Genomic DNA, 22,183 nt, shown 5'->3' on the forward strand with positions numbered 1-22,183 from the left:
TGTGGCTGCCAGGTATATAGCCGGGTGTCCTTCGGCAGGGGCAGAATCAAACACCTGGATGTGGTGACCCTGCTGAGGAGGATCCAGCCCCCTCTGGGCTTTGGGAAATTCTGCCCACACCGGGTAGCATGTAAGGTAACCAGAGCTGCCAGGAAAGGTGCCCCCGGGAGAGGAAAAGGGAGGTGGGTGGCAGGGAGGCTGGTAGGGCTTGATGGGAAGAGTTGTAGACTTTCTCAAGGAGTCCCCCAGCTCACCTTTCCACCTGCTCTTGGAGGGCCTCCTGGTCAGCCTGCACCCCCAGCCCTCATGTCCTGGGCCTTCCCGGCCCACACACTGGGCAGGGAGTGGGGGGGCCTGCTCACACAAGCTCCCTCTCCCTGAACAGCGCCTGGTGGGTATGAACATGCCGCTGAACAGCGACGGCACCGTCACCTTCAACGCCACTCTCTTTGCCCTGGTCCGCACAGCACTCAAGATTAAGACAGAAGGTGAGGGCCTCGGTGTGTGCCCCCTTCTCTCAGGGAGCTGTTTGGCAGATTCTGCAAGACTCACAGAACTAAAGGTTGGGATCAGGAGTCATGAGGGAAAGCAAAGGGAGGACTCTACACTATAACCACAAAATCCTCATGCCCCTCAGGGCCTAGAGGGAGCCCAAAATTTCTCAACAGGACAAAGCTCACAGAGGATCTGTTTCCACATGACTGTCAGGGAAGTGGCAATAGACACCCTGATATTCAACTCTGGGCACAGGCAGAGGAGCTGCTCAGGCAGCACTGGGCAGCTGGTGGGGTCCATACTCGGCTCCACTAAATCTGTGGGTCCCTACCTCCTGGGAAGACAGACCTGGGGTGGGGGAAAGGGCAGGAGCCAGGGTCTCAGTATCGCACCTGAGCCCTCACTCAGAGCCATCCTGTGGGTGATTAGGGCCGCTACAGGCCTGAGGCAGCCAAGGGCTGGTTCTTGGAGGCCAGGGAGGTGAGGAGGTGGAGGCCAAGTTAGAGCAGTAGGAGGCTGCCTGGGGTCTTTGGGACAGATCCTACAATGTGGGGATTTGAAGACTTGGGGGAGTGGGCAAGAAGGGAGGAGAGGATACCTTAACATCAGCCACTCTGGGCACCAAAGCCAAGCCTGTGGGGAGTAGGTATGGAACTCAAGGGCTGGGCTGCACTCATGGACAGGATTCCCCCCACCTCCCCATTGCCAGTGCTCTGCACAGTAGCTGCTACCCAAGAAAATTCAGCCAATGTTTGTTGAGTAAGAGCTTCTGAGAGCACTAGGTGTCTTTCTCAAATGTACTTGGCATGGCTGGCGACTTCAGAACTGCTCCTGCCTGACCCTTGCCCCCAGGTAACTTTGAGCAGGCCAACGAGGAGCTGAGGGCCATTATCAAGAAGATCTGGAAGAGAACCAGCATGAAGCTCCTGGACCAGGTCATTCCGCCAATCGGAGGTGGGTGCTGCTTTGAGAGACTAGAGTCCAGAGGCAGCTGAGGCAAGGGGTCAAGACCTTTCTCCAAGAAGCCCTGTGGGCATCTGAGAATGGCCCAGACCCTTCCTAATACCTTGGCTGAGTCCCATGATGTCCATTAGGGTAGCCACCAGCTTCAGGCTGAAAACTGGCCATCAGTCAATGCAGCCAGAAAAGGGGTGGCCTGCAGTGCCCAGTCCTGGCTCCACCTGGTTCCCACTCTGAGCAGTGCCAGGGCCCCACCAACCATCAAGGGCATCCCTTGTTGATTCCTCTGCAGATGATGAGGTGACCGTGGGGAAGTTCTACGCCACATTCCTCATCCAGGAGCACTTCCGGAAGTTCATGAAGCGCCAGGAGGAATATTATGGGTATCGGCCCAAGAAGGACACCGTACAGATCCAGGTAAGCCCTCCCCTAAGCCCAGCTCAAAGCTCCAGGGGACTTCCTGCTGAGCCAGATGGCCCACGCCTGCTCCTTTTTAGTGTCCTTGGGGGCGGTGATGGCAGTGTAAGAGGAAAGGAGCCAGGACCAGCGAGGAAATGATGTGACATCTCTGCATGGTCCCTATGGAAGATGTTTCCAGCTCAAGAGAATAGCCAAAATGGGATTTGTTTGTAGGAGAGATTTGACCTAGATTTGAGCGGTGGGCTCCCCAGAAGGCAGAACCCCGGGGTGTGCTCAAAAGGATTCATTTGTGTTTGCAAAGAAAACTTAAGAGCTTTGTTCTTTCTTAGCTGTTTTTTATTTCTATTTTGGGGGGGGTTTAATTATAAAGCACATAATTTATAAATTCAAAAAACATACATGTATTGGGGCTGTGCCCTCAAGAATTTATTTCAGTTGCAACTTTTGTTTTGAGACAATCATCATTGCAAAAGTTGCATGTATAACACAAAATCCTTTTTTCCCCAACGAGATGTTCCATCGATCCAGAGCAACTTCATGTGTTAATTCCTGAAGACAAAGGTGTTGTCCTAGATAACCACAATGCAACCACCCGGATCAGGAAATTAACAACTTTTTACTGCTACCTTCCAGTTCTCAGGCCCCATGCAAGTTTCACCAGTTGTTCCAAGAGCATCCTTCATAGCAAAGGGACCCAATCCAGAGGAACACAGTGCATTTAGCTGTTTTATCTCTAGTTCTTCCATCTGGAACTGTTCCTCAGTGTCCCCCTTGACACCTCTGAAGATTACAGGCCTACATGCCCCCCCTTGGGGTCTGCGTGATGTTTCTTCCTGTTAGGTTTAGGCTATGTGCTTGGACAGGATGTCACAGAAGTGAGGCTGCATTCTCATTACAAACTCTCAATTTTGATATGTCCCATTACTGGTGATATGAAATTTTGATCCTTTCAAAAAGTTGTATTAATGGCATGTGCCATGAAAGAGATCATTTGTCTAGAAGACTGTACCGAGCAAGATTTCTCAGGCTGGAGACCTAGGTGGGGGCTGGGGTGGGGTGAGGGAAATTATGAAGTCACCTATGAGGTCCAGAGATTTCTTTAAAACTGCAAGCCTTGCACGACTGCAGAGGCCAGGGTAGTACCTAGTGGCCTCATAGAGGCCTGGTGCATTGGAGGGGCCAGGAGAGCCCTGGAGAGCAGTTCTGCCTGCCCCCCACCCCCCGCCGGCTGGACTGGAAGACTCACTGGATCTCTCCTCCATCACCAGGCTGGACTGCGGACCATTGAAGAGGAGGCAGCCCCTGAGATCCGCCGCACCATCTCTGGGGACCTGACAGCCGAAGAGGAGCTGGAGAGAGCCATGGAGGAGGCCGCAATGGAGGAGGGGATATTCCGGGTAAGTGAAGGCAGTGGCCACCCTGTGTGGTAGGCATGGTGGGCAGCAGTGCCCTCCAGAGAGGAGGACCAGGAGCCCAGCCACAGAAGGGGGACAGAGATGCTGAAGACCCTCACAACCACATCTCTTGGGACTCAGAGTCAATGATGAAACCTACTCAAAGTGTCAAATTTAACTCTCCTTCCTGCCTTTCTCTGCTGCTCCCTTCTCTCCTCACAAACCTGAGGCAGCATTCCACCTCCAGGAAGTCCTCCATCATTACCTCCATCATCACCTGATCTGCCTCTGCAGTTACTCTGGGCCCCATCCTTAGCTTTGTCTAGCATTTGTTGCGCACGGTGAAAGGTCCTGAATAGCCACTAGCTAAACCTTCTTGAGTTACTTGTGAGAAAATGGCCACCCAAAGAAATGATGTAAGATGTCCAGTGTCACCAGCAAGTTCGGAGACTAGAGACCCAGTTTGGTGCTATCGCACCCTATTTCCTGATCTAGATGTCTGTGTCTCCTATATAGTTACTTAGCTATATCCTGTTACCATGTCAAATTGAGAACTCTCAGAGGGTGGGGATTGTCTCTTATTTGGCCTCAGCTCAGCCCATTCCCCTCAGGTTAAATAGTGTAGGAGGAACAACCTCCCAGCCAGTGGGTGGTGCTCATGGAGAACCTGATAGTAGAAGGTAGACCTTTCTAGACTCCACCCCCTGATGTCAACTAGATAGTGGAAAGTGGGACCTTTCAAACTCCACCCTCCCCCACACAGAGACTGATGGGAAAACTAGGGGTGGAGCTGAGGTTTGGGGCAGTATAAACTACTGGTGAATGGGGTGTCTGTGGAGGAGCCACCAGCTTGCCATGTACAGCTTCGGCTTGGACCTTGGTCTCTGCTCAGCAGATGCTACCTGGGGCAAAACAGATGGCATCTGGCCATGTGCCAGCCTATCAATTCTCTCTCTCTCTCTCTCTCTCTCTCTCTCTCCTCTCTCTCTCTCTCTCTCTCTCTTTCACTCTCTCACTCTCTCTTTCCCTCCCTCTCCCTCTCCTTCTCCCTCTCTCTCCTAAATCCTGTTATTGTTGTTTCACACTGTCTGCTTTGAGGTCATGTCCTACAGTTGAAGGCACGCGGGCGAGGACCCACCGACTGGCCAGCTGGCCTATACCCCTGCATTTGCTTTCAATAGGATTTGTCTCCCAATACTTCCATCTCTTGTTTCCAGCACCATGGGGCCAGGGTGGCAGCCTAGGCCTGCCAGCCCTCACCCCCAGTCTCAGCGCTTAGTCCTTGCACTCTCTCCCTGGTTCTAGAGGACTGGAGGCCTGTTTGGCCAAGTGGACAACTTCCTGGAAAGGACCAACTCCCTCGCCCCCATGGTGGCCAGCCAGAGACCCCTCCAGTTCACTGAGATAGAGATGGAAGAGCTGGAATCACCTGTCTTCTTGGAGGACTTCCCTCAAGAGCCAAGCACCCATCCTCTTGCTCGGGCCAATACCAACAACGCCAACGCCAATATTGCCTGTGGCAACAACAACCATAGCAACAACCAGGCGTTTTCCAGGTAGTGGCAGCTAGTGCCAGCCCTGAATGTATGAGTACCATGGTAGGAATGCGGAGACATGATCAGTGGGTTCAGACTTTTTTGGAAGAAGTACACTGGAACTTTTAGGATGTCCTTTGCTTACCTTTGGGCCCTTAATGCACCAAGCAGGTCAGTAGGACAGAGACTCCTTTGACCAGCAGGGGGCAGCCTCGCGTCAGCCTTGGCCCCAGTGTTGAGCCATTCTTCCCATCACCTCCAGCACATCCAGAGGTTTAGCTCCAGTGGACGTGTTATAGGTTAGAAGGAGAAGGCCTTCAATGATGGTGCATCTGGGATGTGATCAGTTAAGTTTCAATCATTGGAACTGCGTTCCAAGGAGACCCTGCCATGCTGTGGTTTCTATCTCACCACCCCGAGCTGTAGACTAAATATATTCTGTGATCGCATAAATAATCCTGCTGCCATAAAAAACAGCAAGATAAAAGGGAGAACTTCTCAGTAAACATAGGCTATGGCTGGGCTCTGAGCAGAGCCCATTCCAGACAAGGGGACACTGTGACCCACAAAGGCTGAGTCTCAAGCCCTCGGGAGTAGGCAGGACAGGGCGAAAGACCTGAGAAGCACTTGCCTCCCATGGCCAAGGCCACCTGCAGTGCCTTCTGGTCAGACCCTTGATTTAGCACACAAGCCCTGAAGGGCACCTGTGCTTTGGGGTCACCACGGAGTTAGGTTGTAGAAACACAGACACAGACTTGGGCCGGGCCTAGAGAGATTGTGGCCCCATTGGGGGATATTTATGGGATATGATTGTGACCAAATACTCCTAGGTTAGCTGTTGACAAAGTGCAGAGTGGGTATTGGAAAGTTCTAGAAACATACCAGGCAATGTTTCTCAACACATCAGGATATCTAAGGAACCTTCAAAATCCCAGTGGCTGGACCCCCACTGCAGATTCTGGGGAGGGACAGAGCCACCCTAGTTTTTAGAGCTTCTTCCCAGGTGATCCAATGGGCAGCCAAGGTTGAGCGCCAGTGTCTTAAGGGCTGCAAGAGTAAAGCAGGGTCCCAAAAGATTAACAGAATGTGGAGAGAGTGGAGAAGCCATCAGGGGCTGGGCTTCTCTTGGACAGGAGAAGCCATCAGGCAGCAGCGTAATAGAGACAGGAAGAAATTTCGTTTATTCCTTTTAGAAAGTCGGGGCTGGCTGTGCAGAGTTCAGGGAATGCAGGGCTGCTCCACAGTGCAGGGTGCAGACTCTGAGGGAGATGAGTGCCTGAGGGGGTGGGGAGCAGTAGGTGGCAACAGCACCAGCCTGCTCAACTTCTTGGGCTTTGCTTACTTTCAGCATCCACTATGAAAGGGGGTTCCCTGGAGAGGCAGAGCCACCTGCTGCACAAGGAGGAGCCCACAGCCGACTTCAAAGGGCCCTAGGTCAGTGTCTTCTGGGCACACGAGAAGCTGAGGCCTGGAGCTGACCTGGCCAGGAGGGCTGGCTGGAGAGCATGTTGTAGTAGGAACCAGCCGGGTGGGTTCAATGGGGGCGCTCCACAGCCAGCACAGAAGGAGCCATCGAGGGGGCTAGGGGGGAGGAGCTACATGCAAGCCTGTCTCTACTGGGGAACAGCCCCTGGACACCCCAACCCCTTGGCTTCAGCTGATGACCTCCCAGAATACCAGCAAGTCCTAGACATGTGGCAGGAGCCCTGAGGATGCTGGAGTTCAGCAGAGAGGAGGGTGCCTGCCCTGCTCCCATCACACACATGCATGCATGTGAACAGCAGACATACATATAAACACATGCATAACTGCATGCATGCACACACACATCTGTGTGCACACACGCACGCTTTTGCACGCATACACACATGTGGTCACATTGAAAAGCAACCTGACTAGAGCTGACTAGACTCTGGCCCTGAGTCTCCTTCCCAAGCTCACAAGGACAGAGACCACCGCCAGCAGCGGGGCAGGCGGCGGCACAGTCCCATCCAGCCTGGAGGCGTGTCTGTGTTCCAGGGCACCTTCAGCAGCCCCAGGTCTCCTGGGATCTCAGGGCATGGCTGGAGGGCCAAGCAGAGCTCCACTGACTAGGGCCCCTGGCAGAGGTGAGCAGCCCCTCTTGTCCTGGACCCTTCCTGCCCACAGGACCCCACAGCAAAGCCCATGTGGAAAAGCTGAGAGGACAGCTGACCCAAAGAGCGATGCCCAGTGCCCAGGCCACTCCTGCCCTCCACCAGGTAACAGGCTGCAGCCCGGGAGGAAACCACCCAGAGGCAGGGAAAGGCAGTGATTTTCTCATCAATAATGGAAGAGACTCCTGGGCCCCCCTTTCTGTGGGTCTCGCCGGAGGCACTTTCTGAAGAGCTGGGGGTTCATTGAATCCCAATGGGCTCCAGCTTCCTTGTTGGGGTCTTTGCTTTTGTGCATTTGGAACAGTGGGCCAGTGGGGAGCCTCCCCTGACTGAGGAGAGGGAGAATCCCACCCCAGGGTGTCAGCCTGAGGAGACACCCCACAGCCATAGGACCGAGGGGAGTCCTTCCCGGTGCCTGGCCCCAGCTACGGCCCTGCTAATACAAGAGGTGAGGTGGAGACACAGCAGTGGGCTGCTCTCAGTGGCCCTGTGAGGGCCTGGGGGTGGAGAAATGGTGGGACCAGCAGAAGCAGGCCCTGGAAAGACCCCACTCAGCCTCTCTCCTCCCCGCAGGCTCTGGTTCGAGGGGGCCTGGACACCTTGGCATCTGACACTGGCTTCATCCTAGTAACTGGCCACGCCCTGGCAGAGGCCTGCCAGATGGACCCAGAGGCAGTGGAGGTGGCGGCCACGGAGCTGCTGAAAGGACGAGAGTCCCCGGAGGGCATGGACCGTGGCCTGGGACGCCTGAGCCTCAGGTCTTCCCTGGGCAGCCTGGACCAGCGTCAGGGCTCCCAGGAGACCCTGATTCCCCGCAGGCTGTGAAAGCCCACACCGTGTCACCATGGACGGGGTGCCAGCCTGGCCGAGGCTGGGGAAGGGGGTTTCCAGAGGGGAGGAGGCGGGCTCCCCCCTCAGCCGCTAAAAGGATGCGCTGAGTAGGGGCAGCCAGGATCTACCTCCAAGTCAGGAGGAAGCAGGTTGACAGCCCTTCTCCTCACCAGCGGGAGCTGTGACTGGATGCAGCTTCTGCTGTCCTTCAAACAGCCCTGCTCAGTGTGGCTGGCACGAGGCCACTTTCAGTAGCAGGACATTAAAGTCTCCAGCCTGTGACTTGGGCACCTGGCCTCTGCTTGTCTCCTTTTTTGGCTCCTTCTCCTACACCCACTCCCCCCTCCTCCACCCCTGTCCACAGGCTCAGGAGCCTGGGTCTGGGAGAAGGGCCAGCAGGCCTGCTATTTTGCGTGAGACAGAGGGGACCCTACTGGGGAGCACGTGGGTCCTCCTGCAAGGTCATGGGCACTTCCACCGATGGGGGCCAGCAGCCTCAGGATGGCTGGTAGCTTTAAAAGCAGGCCACATCCCAGGTCACGCCACAGCAACCTTCTTTGAAGCTGTGACCATGTCTCTTTGGCCAGGTCCACTGGCAACACAGGCCTCAGAGGCCTCAAGTGCCCCCTGTTCGTGACCTTGGACATCAAAGACCTACAGTTTCCATGGCTCCTCCATCCACACGAGTAATAATCACTAACAGCAGCAACTAGGTCACCATTCACCAAGCACCTCCCGCATGCCAGCTACAGACCTATCTGATGCCAGGGGTCTTAGTACATTCTATTCCCAAAGCACGTTTACACACAATATCCATTTCGTTCTTACCACAGCTTCGCGAGGCTGGTGTCGATTCATTTACCAGATGCTGCAGTGGAGGCGCAGAGAAGTGACGTGGGCGGCCTGGGTCCCACAGTCACAGAGATACAAAGTTAGGATGCCCCACCCCACTGATCCCAGAGGTATCCTTCCCACCCACGGCCATTTCTTCACTAAGCCTTTGCCGAAGTCCAGCTTTCTGGCCGTTGCTGTGGAAACCACATGAGTCTCCCTGCAGCTGACTGCTAGATCCCAGGCAGGCTCCCTAGGAGGCCCCAGACCATGCACCTCACACTCTGTGCCCTGAAAACCCACAGCCCAGGTCTTCACTAGTGTTGCCACCGTCCCCCCACCCCCCATCTCCCCACACAATATCAAGAGCCTGGTTTCTTCTAGAGAAATAGAAGCCACCGGAAGTTTCCTCCCTCGGCTCCTGTCACCAAACTGACAGATTTACCTGAGTTTGTCTCTCCTCCTCCTTCCTGGCAACCCAGTGGAAGCCCAGTGTCTCCTCCAGCCAACTTCCCTGATTCTACCCCAGACATTACCCCCCTCCCTCCCACGCGCTCCTGGCTCCGCCTGCATGTACACAGTCAAGGTGTTTCCTTCCTAACAGCGAGGTCCTGCAGCAGTCCTGTCTGTCACCTGTCTACCATCTAGCATCTGTCTGTCTGTCTGTCTATCTCTCAATCACCAAGTCTGTTAGTGAACACCAAACTTCTTTTTTTTTTTTGAAAGATTTATTTATTTATGCATACAAGAACTGGGGTCCCAGCCAGAGGTGGGGGAGGGATGAGAAGATTCACCAGAGACAGAGTGGGGAGCAGAACAGGAGGATGGACTGAAACACACTGCTGAGGGGAGCAGGGGGTGAGACAGGAGAGGTCTGCTGCTCCATGTGGGTGGCTCCCTGGCCGGGGATGGAACTCGTGCTGCAGAGGCTGCGGACAGCTTCATAGGCTGCATCTTAACCCCTTGCGCCACCAGGGAGGCCCCTATGAGTGAACACCAAACTTCTTACTTGCTTGTCTCTTTGCTGGCATTGTTATTTCTACTTCCCATTTCTCACCCAGGCAGTCTGCCTTTGGCTTCACCCCATCCCCGAAGCCATGTGCACCAATGTCACTACCAACCTTGTTGCTGCTCCAGGGGAACCCCTTTACATCCTCATCTTGATCTCTAGGCAGCAACAGCATCCTCCCTCAAATGCCTGCTCCTCTCAGCTCTCCTGTCTCCCTTCTGTTTCCAAGTGCTCCACCGTGAAGCTTTCTTGTGTGTTCTCCCCTGGCGTCCTCCCTCTGGGGTTTGGGACTCTTCTTTGATCTTTCTTCCTCCCTCGATCCCTTTCCATCTTCCGGGATGATGCCACCCATTCATACCCGAGTTGCATCTATGTGTTAAAAATCCCCAAATCCGCATTGCCAGTCCAAATCTCTTCTAAACTCCTGATCTCTGTATCCTGCTGCTTCGGGCCCACTCCACTTATATCTCTGACTGATGCCTAAAACTTAGCTTGTCCACAGCCCGCTATGCCTTGCTGCTGCTGAGCTTGGGAACCCCAGGCCTTACTTAAACCCGAAGTCGCGGAGTTCTCCAGGACTCCTACTTCTCCCTCCACTGAGTAGTTCTCAAACCCGTTTCCCCTTGACCCTCATACCTACTTTCCCGCTAGGTTGGACCTCATTTTTGAGCCTCCAAGCTGGCCTCCCAATCTCCTCTCTTCTCTTCCTTCCAGTGTGTCTCTGGCCTTTCTAAAAGAGAAACCTATTTTCTTAGTCCCTCACTTAAAGTCTTCTAAGGCACCCCCAAGCCTTTGGAATATTGTAGAAAAGCCTTGCGCTGCTTATAAACCTGCCCCACCTCCAGCCCTGGAGCTGCTCCCCTATTATGCCCCTCAATCCTGCAGCCCCAGTCAGAGGAGGCTGCTCCAGCCTCCAGAGGTGCTGTTCTCACTCTTTACTCCACCTGACCCAGCTCCAGCCATCTTTGCAATCAGAGCTGTGCTGTTACTCCCTGCAGGGCACCTTTCCTGAAAGCACCCCCAGTGCTGGCCAGCCCAGCAACCTGGTACTCTGTGTATGACCATCACAGTGGGGAGCACAGCCACATTGTAACTGCTTATTTATTTTGGCCTTCACCACATGCTCAGCTCTGTGGAACAGGAGCAAGTTCACCTTGTTTGAAGTTACCCTTGCGATCCAAGCACTGTTCAGCACAGAGTAGTGGTTTGAGAACTGGTAAATAAATGCAACAAATGCTAAGTGTGAGCCCTGCTGTTGGCCCAGGCCAGAGGAGAAGAGGGGGGCAGGTAGAAGGGGGGAGCACTCCAGACAGAACAAGCTCGAACTCCACACCTCTGCCCACACATAGCTGCCTCATCTGTCTCCAAATCAATGAACTCATCTTTAAGGGCCTATAAAAGAACTCATCCCATCGGGTGACTGGGAAGATCAAATAGAGTGGCCCATGTGTGAATGTCTGTAAACCGGGGTGTTCATTTACAAGGGGGCCGTGAGCATGTTATATTAATACCTGCCCCGTGAAGATGGCCAGTTGCTGCAGGTCTGTCACAAGTCGCCTACATGCCTGGGGGCTGACCACGTATATTAGTTATTTAACTCTCTTAAAAAGGCTCATCCTTATTGTGCAAAGATGACTAAAGGACGGTGGGTAACCTGCCTGGGGCCAGACGGCAGTTCCCCAGCTAGTGAGCTTGGCGTCCACATCCTCAGGTCCCACACTGTTTGGGCCTGTGTCTGTCTGCCCAGCAGACTGACACGAGCACACGGATACCAGGCACTTTCCTACCTAGTAACGCTCACCCTTTTGACAACTTTGGGCCATTTGCTGTGTAGCACAGAAGATGTCATTTCTCCCAGTGCACAAAATCTTGCTTCTATCCCTACTGAGCAGAGGTAACGGCTGGGTTTCTCCATACAGGCTGCAGACCACTCAGATAAAGCCTGTGGAAGGCTTCCGGCCCAGGTGGGAGGGAGGGGACTAGGGTGACAGGCCCTTCTCAGCAGGACCAGCTGACGACTGTGTCCCGGTAGGAGTTGGGGGAGCCGCCTTCTGTAGCCTGGGGGCACTGGCCAAGGATAGTGTCTCCTGGTCCCCTTTCTTCTCCCTGCCAGTTCCCTGCAGATTTGGGGCCCAGCTGCTGGGTGGAGGATCTGCCAGAAGGGGCTGGGTGTCTCTGGTGGGAGGCAGTGGGCACAAAGCCATATGTCAGGCCTTGGGACTGAGGAAGCCCTCCCAGCAGGAAGGTGTGGAGCAGGGAGGAGCATTTTGGACCACAGAAGAGGGTGGGGCCCATTCCTGCTGAGCCTTCCCAGATGGGCTGAGGGGTCGCTGAAGGAGGGGCGTGGTGCTCCCTGTAAGGGTTTCAGAGCTCAGCAGCCTCTGAACCCCATCCCCCTACCTTTCCGCTGTGACACCAGGCAGTTCACAAAATCATCTTAAGCTTTGGCTTTTCCTTCTGTACATTTGAAACTGTAAAACCTGGGGAAAATCACAGTTCGTGGGTCCACACCTGTGTGCCTACAATTGCAAGACAGGACTCAGACTCAGCGTAACAACAAAAGGGCTTATTTACAAGGGGGTGGGAGAGATAAGGGAAAAGAAAAGTTTGTATGGTCACGAATGGCCATCTGTCTGACCCAGCATGTCCGCAGTGTCCAGCAGTCCAAACCAAAGCCTCCACTGACAGCCATGTACGTCGAGGCCAGCTCCTTCCCCAGGTCACCGCAGAGGCACTGCCAACATGGAGCGGCCCTTGACCCCCAAGACTTGTTTCACAGTCTTGCCCCTGTTCTTCTAGCATCTGATCTGGGCAACATGTCACGCCTGACTGGGGGCTGACCACTATGGGACCGGCCACCAGTCCTACTGCTGCAGCCAGCTGGTGACTGGCCCTAGGATGCGTCCCCAAGCTTCTCCCGCCATTGCTTCTTCCTCCTCTGCCATCCAAGTGTGCCCCTAAGTGGAACTTAAATTCCAGCTTAGAAAACCAGGCACAGAAGTGCTTCAAAGGGAAATTTGCTCTCAACACATGGGGCAACATCAGAATCCTGGTATTGAACACCAACGGAAAAGACAAAGCAGTACTTTGGGGTACAGACACTGGAACTGGAAGGCTCAGAGGAGGGGGGACTGACCCCCGAGTGGTGACAAAGGAAGTCAAGATCCAGGGCCACAGCCTTCCAAGGTCACTGAGTCACTGAAGGGAGCCAGGAGGAAACCTAGTTTCTCTCAGTCAATCTTCACAAAGGCTACATGGTGTGTGTGGCGAGGGAAGTGTCTCTGTGCTGCTGTCCTCTCCTGTGGGACAGTGGTAGCTAAAATGCCTGCAGTCCAGTCAAGTCCATTGGAGGCCTGAACGGCAATGCCTCGTCAGGCTCCGTGCACCATGTATAAAAGAGGTGGCACTTTCACCCCAGTCCTTGATGAGAACACGGGCTCAGAAAGGATAAGTGGATCAGCCAACATCACGGGGTCACGGGGAGTGAGCCAGGTGGCCAGCGAAAGCCCCGACACGCCTCCTAGCTTATTTCTTCCTCTGTTGTGAGATCACATGACAATGCCCCTGTGCGCAATCCCCATCCCACTGATAGGGGGGCCCTTCCACACCCTGCCAAGGTCTAGCCCAGCCACACGCAACTCAACAACCCCCTTTTCCTTCACAGCCTCCCCTCACCCCTGCAGTGCCTCTGTCCAACCCAGCAACTTGTCCCTTCTCGGCCAGCTGGTACCCCAGAAGTCTTCTGTGAAGGCCCAGTAAAGGGACATGCTCCTTCCTTCCACTCGTGTGTCCTGACATTTGTCACACTGCGTCATAATTAAGAGCTTACAATTTGCTTTTTCCAAGAATGCACTGAGTGTCTGAAGGGCACGCAGGGACAGATCTTTATCACCTTTGCACCCCCAGCAAGGAAGAAAGAAAGGGAAAGAGGGAGGGAGAGTAGGAAAGAAGGAGGCGATTTCTGGAGACTAAACCTAGTAAACCAATAAGCAATGAGTATTAGCTGACTCATTTGAGATTGCCCCATCCTACCCCTTTCGTCTACAAAATGGCAATTTTGTAACATTTAACCATTTACTATTATAATCTACTCTAACTGGGATCCCCACTGACCCTGCCACCCAAGGGCCACCCTTGCCCCCACCAGCCACTCTCAGAGGCTGATGGTGTCTCCACCGCATCCCGTGTCTGGTTCCGTCATCTTGGGGTTTGATCTCCTCCAAGGCCTGGGGGCCCTTCTCTCTCTCTTCTGCCAGCCTAAGGGCTGCCCTCAGTCTGGGGGTGGGGCAGACAGTGGGGGAGGGAGATGGAGGATGGATGGATTATGGGCCTCTCCCTCTCTTCTAATTTTGGTTATGACTTAAAATTCTTTGCTCCACCCGGTTCTGACCTTTTTTTTGGATCCTCCAACCTAGTCTGGAAATTAAAAAGAAAAAGAAAGTTCTTTTTATGCTTCTCAGCATCTTCACCAATCCCATCCAAATTCTCCTCAAGGCAAATGTCCCCTTTGTCAACTCATACAAGTGACAGGAAATTTGGGGGTGGGGAATGGATACAGATTAAATATGTCAGAGATTATTTCACCTCAGGCCAATGCATAAACTGTCATTTGTCAAAGGGCCTTTGAAGCCCTCCTGAGCTCACCCACAAGATCCCACACACACTGCCTGGCATTACTTACTGTGCCACAAAATCCTCAATCTGGTGGCATTTCTGAATTGCTGGCACTTTCGAGGTTAATCTTGTGTGATTCTCACCACCACCACCACCTCCCTCTCTAGTCTCCAATCCGCACCCCCTCCCCCATCTCCTATTTTTAAAGTGTTAAAAGCTCATTTGCCAGCAGTTTGCTAGGCAGGGTCTGGCTGAGGCAAATAGCTATTAAAATCCCAGGAAATGATGCATCCTTGGGGACTGGAAATCAATAGCTCTAGGCAGGGTGGGGCTGATTTGTTAACTTAATCGGGGAAAGTAAAACTGTGCAAACCTGGGGACGTCATGGTTCGTGGGTCCTCACCAGTGCACTCACAATCACGAGAGGACTCACTCAGAGTGTAACAGCAACAGGTTTTACTTACAAGGGGGAAATTGGGAGAGATAAAAAATGGAAAGCTTCTAAGACCACAAATGGCTGTCCATCCTACTCCAGATAGAGTCTGCAGTGTACAGTTATCCAAACCAAAATCTGCTTGGGAAAGATGGTGGTGTCCCTTCAGTGAGAGCCTGGAGCTGGTGGCACAATGTAAATGGTGGGCCAAGACCGAACTCACGGTGGCAGCTGGAAGTGATCACAGGTGGTGTGGGGAGGGAGCCCTGCAGCAGCCAGCAGCCAGGATGTAGAGGTCAGGCTGGGCGGTGGAGGCAAAAGCAACAGGAGACAGGTCCAGAGGTGGTGCAGGCAAAGGCCAGTGGCACGCTGATCAGGAGGCAGTGCCAGAGGATCAGGTAGCGGCAGACAGGAGGCAGTGCCAAGGATCAGGCGGGGTGGACAGCTCTTAGCAACAACACTGGCACAGACCATCGGTGCCAATTAGGAGGTGGTGCTAGAGACAAGCAGTGGCAGACCGATCTTAAAGGCAGCCTTGCTGGAGGCAGGAGCGGCGATCAGGAGGTGGCATAGTCAGGCCAGAGCAGGAGCAGTAATCAACAATCTGAAGCTACAAAGTAGAGATTAGAAGTGAAGCTCTTCCCAGGTGAGACCATCTGCTGCCCCATCTTTCATGACTTGCAGGGTCCCTTCGCTCCTCTGCTTGCTCCCAACGGCAGTGTGGGGTTCAGTTCTCATTGGAATGTTTTCAAAACTGGCACATGTTTCAAAACCCAAACCCCACCAGCTTGTGAAACCTGACCTGCGCCAGAGTGGGCCATTTCACTCAAGGTACGGTGGTGGGGGTAGGGGAGTGGCAGAGCCAGGCACACTCCACTGTGCCACTGACCTAGGAGCTGTGGAACTCCTCTTAAGGAAGGACTGGGCAGGGTAGCCTCTGAAGCAGAGGAGATGGCTTTATGGGGCCCAGGCTAGAACTAGCTGGGAGGCCCCCTGGCCACCAGGTCTCCGCAGGCTCCCTTGCCCTTTTCTCTTCTCTCCCTGCCCCCAGGCCTGGGACTTCATCTCTTTATTCCTCTCTTCTCTGGCTTTTCCAGACTGGCCCCCTGTTCCCTCCTCTATGACCTCCCCATCCTTTGGTGATATGCCCACTTTTCCCTCTTGTGTTCTCCAGTTCCTGCCTCTGTCCCCCCTCATGGGTCTTATGGGGCAGGGTGAGGGAACAACTGCCCTTCAAGTGGCCAACACTCCAGTTAACTGTCCCTGATAGCCAGGACAAGTCACCTGCACCTGTGTTTAAACAAAGAAGTTAGAGCAAACCATTTTATTGAGGTATAATTAACATACAATAAATCACGTATTGTCAAAGTACACCACTTGCTTCATTTTTAAAGTTATATATCACTCCGCATCTACATACCAACTGCCAAATTACTTCCTGCTTGCTAATTATCCCTTCCTCTCCCCTCCCAACTGTGTTCCCTGCCTTTCCTGCTCGCACCTCCCCTACCAGCACTTTCTGCCCCACCAGGTAGCCACTGATCTGCTTTCTGACACTGTAGATTGGTTTGCATTTTCTAGGATTTTGTATAACTGAATTAGACAGCATGTGCTGTTTTATCTGGCTTCTTTCACACAGCATAATTATTCTGAGGTTCACCCACATTGTATCATGTATTGATAGTTCATTCTTTTTCATTGCTAAATAGTATTCCATTGTAGGGTAGACTAATTTATCCATTTGTCTTTTACTGGACATCTGGGTTTTTTCCAGGTTGGGGCCACAACAAATAAAGCTGCTGTGAACATTTGTGTGTGAGTGTCTGTGTGGACATTGAAGCAGGTAACTTCTCAGGGCACCTGTTCACTTTCTCATTTCCAAAGAGACCAGGCCCTGGATCAGCCCTTTTCCTTCTCTGTAATCCAACACAGGATGAAACAGGAAATCAGCCTCCTTGTGTTCAAACTGTCCACCGCTTGTAGTGTGACCTTGGGCAACACTTGATCCTCTTTGCTTCATGGGGGATCACTGGGATCACTGGTTCCATCTGGGAGGTGGTTGTGCGCACTCCAGAGCGGTAGCAAGTGGGATCTCTCAGCACAATGTCCAGTGCAGTGCTCATGATGGTATTACCTAGACTGTAATTCAGATCTACAATCCAAAATGAACTTCCTCTAAGACCTCCAAGTCATAATCCTAAACCATTGTAGTGACTGTTTCTCAGAGCAATAACTGAGCCCCAAGGGAAATGGCGACTTGAATAGGGTCCATCTGTAAGCTGGGGGTACACACAGGTATGTCCTGACCCCCATCCTAGGCAGGTGATGGCATTAGCAGAAAAGGCCCTTGGAATTTTTCTAATTACTCTCAGAGTGGCTCCTGAGAAGCCCTGAGGGATAGGACAACACAGCCAGCCAGAAAACACTCAGGCCCCAAATAGTTAATACAAACTCCTGCTTCTTGAGTCAATCCTCAGGACCCAGCAATATGAAAACATGGAAAAATCTTAGTCAAATCACGGGGTGGGGGTGCAGAAGAAGATGCCAGCAGAGAGGCTGCCTACTCCATGGGCCTCCAAGTAGCCCAGGAGATCAGAAACCAACAAGGACTTCTGTGTGTCTGAGAGAGGCAGCTAGAACCCTGGGCTGTGGCATCCTCACAAACCAGGACTATGAATTCTGGCTCCACCCCCTATTCTCGATGTCTACCCAGTGGGTAGACTATGCCATGGTAACATAAAAGCATCAAATTCCAGTAGCTTGACACAAAAGTTTATTTCTCACTTATGCTCTATAAATAACATGAGGTGTTCAAATGGGGCAAACCTGAGAGAGAGGGGCTGACCCAGTGGAGCCCTCACCTGCACATTTAATGCAGGCCACCACCAAAAACAGACACATGGAGAGAAATAAAAAGGGTTAACACAGAGAGTGAGAATAGGGAGACTGGAGAGAGAAAATATGCATTGGCCAGCATGTCCTACCCCAGAGGGCATCCACTGTACAGAGACTGGAGTCCAAGCTGAAGCCACACATGGCAAAATGGTGGCCGTCCACTCAGGGAAGCAAGCAGGAGCCACGCAGCACAAGAGGCTGCTGGCCTGCTCAGCAGAGACTGGAGGACAAGTGGAAGCTGCCATGTAGAAACAGAACCTCGCCTTTTGTTGAAGCTAGAGCCATACACTTGATAGACAAAGGGAGGAGGAAGGACTGGAGCACGGGTGGGAGCCACAGACATAGTGAAGAGCAAAAGGAACCAGACTGACCAGAGTTCCCTCACTGAAAGTCCCATGGTGGCTCCACTCTGCCCCTATCTGCCCCCCCCCACACACACACACAAATCAACCCCCCAGGGCATCAGGCAGTGGAGTCACTGGCTCAGAGTGTTTTTCTCCATCTGTGTAAGGGTGTCAGTGGCTCATAAAGCTTTGTAAAGGTCAGTTGCGCCCACATTTCATTGGTCAAAGGAAGTCACGTGGCCACAGCTGACGAGAGTCATTGGTCAAAGGAAGTCACGTGGCCACTGTTGCATCCACGTGAAGACATGCAGTCGGATCTAATGCCAGGGGCAGAGGCAGAAATATCCGCTGAGCAGCACTAATGACCACTCTCCTAGCTAAGTGACCTCTGAGCCTATATCCTTTTCTGCAAAGTGGGGACAATAAATGTATTTACCTCACAGGTTGTTGTGAGGGTTAAATGAGAAAACGTGCATGACGCCATTGGCATAGTGTAGCCCATGGGTGTGTAAAGTGCAAGCCAGCACCCTCTCCCCACAGCCCACAGGGACCAAGGCTAGGGCCAGGAGGCTTGCGTACAAGAGGCACCCAGCAGGCTCCTTCCTGCCCCCACAAACATCCTGGCTCCCAAGGTCCCACCCAACTGGCTCCCCCTCACCTCCATGCAACACTCAGGCCAGGCAAACTTCACCTCCAACTGCCCTGCACCTCATTCACACTCATCCCCAAGACTTTCTCTCCCTAGCAGTTGGAATGCTTGCCCAGAGTCACATAGCAAGCAAGTGACAGAGCTGGGATTTGAACCTAGGTCCCATATTTGGCCTCTGATTTATCTTTTGTTATTCTGTATAGACTTGACTATAATCTGAATCATATGTTTGCCTTTAGCCCCAACTCAGATGTGTAGTCTTCGGGTTCTATGTGCAGTTGTGGGAGCTGCTCCACTCCAGGGAATAACAGGGACTGAGCTTTTAATCCCTGCTCAGCCCCGAGCTTGCCGGCAACTCTGGACAAGCCTCTACTGCTCTGGCCTCTGTGTCTTCACCTTGTCTAGCCATTAGACTAGATGATCTTGGGGGGGGGGGTCTTTCCAGCTCTCAGATTCTGTGGCATTGAGAACTGCCCACACCTGTCCTGCCTTTGGACCTAATGCTGTATAGAAAGTATTGCACAGTAGAAGGGTAGATCATGATTCCATGTTTGAAGGTATATGGAGTATTAATTAAACCCTCACTAACATTGGAAACCAAGAATAGTTTACTGGCTTTTATTTTTTTGAGGACTGATGGGGTGTTTATAATCCATAGCAGTTCTCTTTCTTCCTTGCTATTTTTAACAAATTCTGTAACTAAGTCTGTCTTCTCCTGTAACAGAGGAAGTCAGGCTGAGCCGGCATCTGAGCTAAGATCTCCGAGTCTGTATCCCAAGGGACCCTCTCTGGGCGTCTGAGCTCCTGCTGGCAGGAGACCTGGGCTCTGTCTCCAGGCAGGCATTGAAGGCAGTGGCTGGCTCACCCTCTCCCAAGGAACCCAGCACAGCTTTTGGGCTGAGGCTGGGGGTTAAGACTGAGGTCCAGGACTCTGTACCTCCCACCCCCCAGAGTTTTCCGTCACTGTCAGACAGCTTTGGCAAATGCCAATGCCCAGTGCTCACCCTAAAAGGGATAAAAGTGGAGAGGATTCCAGCTCAGGTCATACAGGCACCACTTGGGGGTTTTCTTTCTCAGGGTTGCTACTGTGAACTGGGGTGTGTCTGAGACAGCCGGGCCAGATGGCTATCCCAAGTTGCTGCTGGAGTATTTTAACTACAGTAGTGTGGGAGCTTCCTGCCTTGGAGAGGAGCCCCCCACCACTCCCCCAGGCTCCCATCTGCCCAGACGCCCACAGCGCCTGTCGGGGAGATGATGGAGGACCCAAGATGCCTGGGGTGGGAGGGAGGGCCTTAATCAGGACAAGAGCTGGGCTCAAGCGTCCATGAGGGGGTCAGGGCCGAATGGGGTAGTGTGTGTGTGTGCATGCGCATTGGGTGGGGGCGGTGTGCATTTTCTATCAGGCAAAGAGGAAAGGTTTGATTATGGGGGAGATAGGCATAGAGGCAGTGCATCAGGAGAAATTCAGGGTTTGGGAAAGAGGGAAGAAAAAAAGAGCAGCTGGGAGAAGGCAGAAGGAGTGGGAACACTCCAGAGAGAGGAAGCAGTGGGTGTGTGGGAGCTGGACAGAGACTACAGCAAGGGCAGGGCTGTCCTAGGCTTCCTCTGACCCAGTAACCCAAATCTTCCCATACTGTGGTTGCGGCCTCTTTCCTCCCCTCTGGACCCTCATCTGACCTCTGTGTCGTACTCCCTCACCACTGGGCAGCACCACCAGGAGTCAGGGTTCAGACACCTCACTGTCCTGCTGCTCTCTGGCCCAGGAGGGAGTTGCTGAGGTGCTGGCGTAGGGGACCAGCCCAAGGGTCTCCCTGCTCCTCCTGGCTTGACACCCTGGCACAGGGGGCAGGTAGCGCTCTGGTACCACTTCCCAGCAGGAAGTCAGGCCGGTTACATATTCTCAGAAGTCAGAGGGGATCTGAGAGTCGGGGGACCCAGAGAAGTTCAGTGTGGTGGCAGGAAAGCAACTTTGCGGAAAGCATTATATCTGGGCGGGCTGGGCCAGTCCAGCTCCCTCCTGGGCAGTGGCTTGGAAGTGACCTGGGGAACCTGGGACCAGACTCTTCCAATCCTGTGTTTGTGGCTTATATGCTTACATGCAGAGTGAAACTCAGCTTCCCCATGTGAAAAACTAAAGCAATATCAAGAAGCTTAACTCAGCAGGTTATGAGAATGAAGGAGAACAGGCAAATAAAGTACCTTGTTCATGCAGATGGTCCGTAAATGTGAGTTTCCTCCCTCTGGGGACAGAATGTCGGTGATCTAAGTCAACACTCTTATGACCTTCTGCTCTGGGAGGGTCCCCACTGGCCCCAGAGAGCATCCTCATGGTTCACATGCTAGTAAAAGGTGTGGGATTCCACCAGGACCTCCTCCTTCCACAACCCTACCCTTGGGGCACTGCTGGTGGTGCTCCAGTTTTCAATTAGGATGGGGAGGAGGGAGGTGTTGATGTGCCCTTGAAATTATCTTTGTTTTTGGTTCTATCTTAACAGATAGGGATCTGGGCAGCTGGACAACTGGACAGGGCTGTTAAGTGTGGGGTGGGGGAGGAAAGGGTGGAAGATGGCATCAGCAGATGCATCCCCAGGCCCTATCCCATACCCTTGCCAAAATCTCTGACATGGTTTCATCATCTGAGGGTGATGCAAGAGGATTGGAGTCAGACTCCCCTTCCTCCCTTCCCCCAGAGAGTGTTATCCACATCTGGGGCTCTTTCCAGGGAAGGGAGCTGGTGGAAGTGAGGGAGGGGACAGCATCTGGTGAGGGGCCTACAAAGGGCACCAATGATGGGGATTGGAGGGGTAAGGAGTAGGCATCTGGGCTCAGAGGAGGGGAGATTGACTAGGAAGGGATTGGTGACTTTCCAGTCAGTCTCCCCCATCACTACCCTGTGTTTAAAGTCTCCAGGGCTCCCCTGGTCCTTTACATCCAGATAAATCTGCTGCACTCCTCTCCCCTGTCCACCCAACTCATCCCCAGCCTCTACCCAGGGGCTAAGACCAGTGCCCCCTTTGTTCCCTCCTCTTGGGACAGCTCAGGCCACCCACACTGACCCTCTGCCCCCAAGTCCACAACAAGCAAAGTAAGAGCCAGGCCTAGCAGAGGGTCTTCGTTAGGTCATAAAGGTCAGTGGGGCCACAGTGGTCTAGCAGAAGGGAGGGGCGAGTCTGGAAGGACTGGAGCCAGGAACCAACCAAAAGATGGTTTTACAATGCAGCAGGTTGGAGGTGGAGGGATCTGTAGTTCTAGTAAAATCTCCCTCAATTGGGGCCTCCCTGGTGGCACAAGGGTTAAGACGCAACCTATGACGCTATCCCCGGCCTCTGCAGCACCAGCTCGATTGGCCAGGCAGACCTCTCCTGTCTCGCCCGCTGAGCAATGTATTTCGGTAGATCTGCCCGTTCTGTTCCCCACTCTGTCTCTAGTGAATCCTCTCACCCCAGCGCCCCTGGACGGTACCCCAGCTGTTGTCTGCATAAATCAATCTTAAAAAAAAAAACCAACCTCCCTCAATAAAGGTTGGCAGATCACTGGAATAAACGCAGAAGGGACGTTTTCCAGGCTTTCAAAATGCAAAGCGCTCGTGGCTGTGCGATGCTATGAAGTGAGACCTAGGTTCTCACCCACGGTAGCCA

At 53.1% G+C, this 22,183-nt stretch overlaps 1 protein-coding gene across 1 annotated transcript in view; it reads left to right on the forward strand.

The window, feature by feature from the left end:
• The window catches only part of CACNA1S (calcium voltage-gated channel subunit alpha1 S), a gene marked incomplete at its 5' end in the record, with an annotated part of 59,154 nt that extends 51,144 nt beyond the window's left edge, over positions 1–8,010 (forward strand). The window contains 10 exons of the mRNA XM_084245540.1: positions 39–135; positions 386–488; positions 1,348–1,449; positions 1,748–1,872; positions 3,144–3,272; positions 4,575–4,825; positions 6,153–6,238; positions 6,953–7,140; positions 7,244–7,387; positions 7,513–8,010. Coding sequence (XP_084101666.1) covers positions 39–135; positions 386–488; positions 1,348–1,449; positions 1,748–1,872; positions 3,144–3,272; positions 4,575–4,825; positions 6,153–6,238; positions 6,953–7,140; positions 7,244–7,387; positions 7,513–7,764 — 1,477 coding nt within the window. The 3' untranslated portion in view covers positions 7,765–8,010. The remainder of the gene's footprint in view (positions 1–38; positions 136–385; positions 489–1,347; positions 1,450–1,747; positions 1,873–3,143; positions 3,273–4,574; positions 4,826–6,152; positions 6,239–6,952; positions 7,141–7,243; positions 7,388–7,512) is intronic.
• Between the last annotated feature and the right edge of the window lie 14,173 nt (positions 8,011–22,183).

The sequence above is a fragment of the Talpa europaea genome, assembly GCF_964194135.1.
Source record: "Talpa europaea genome assembly, chromosome: 10".
Taxonomy (NCBI): Eukaryota; Metazoa; Chordata; class Mammalia; order Eulipotyphla; family Talpidae; genus Talpa; species Talpa europaea.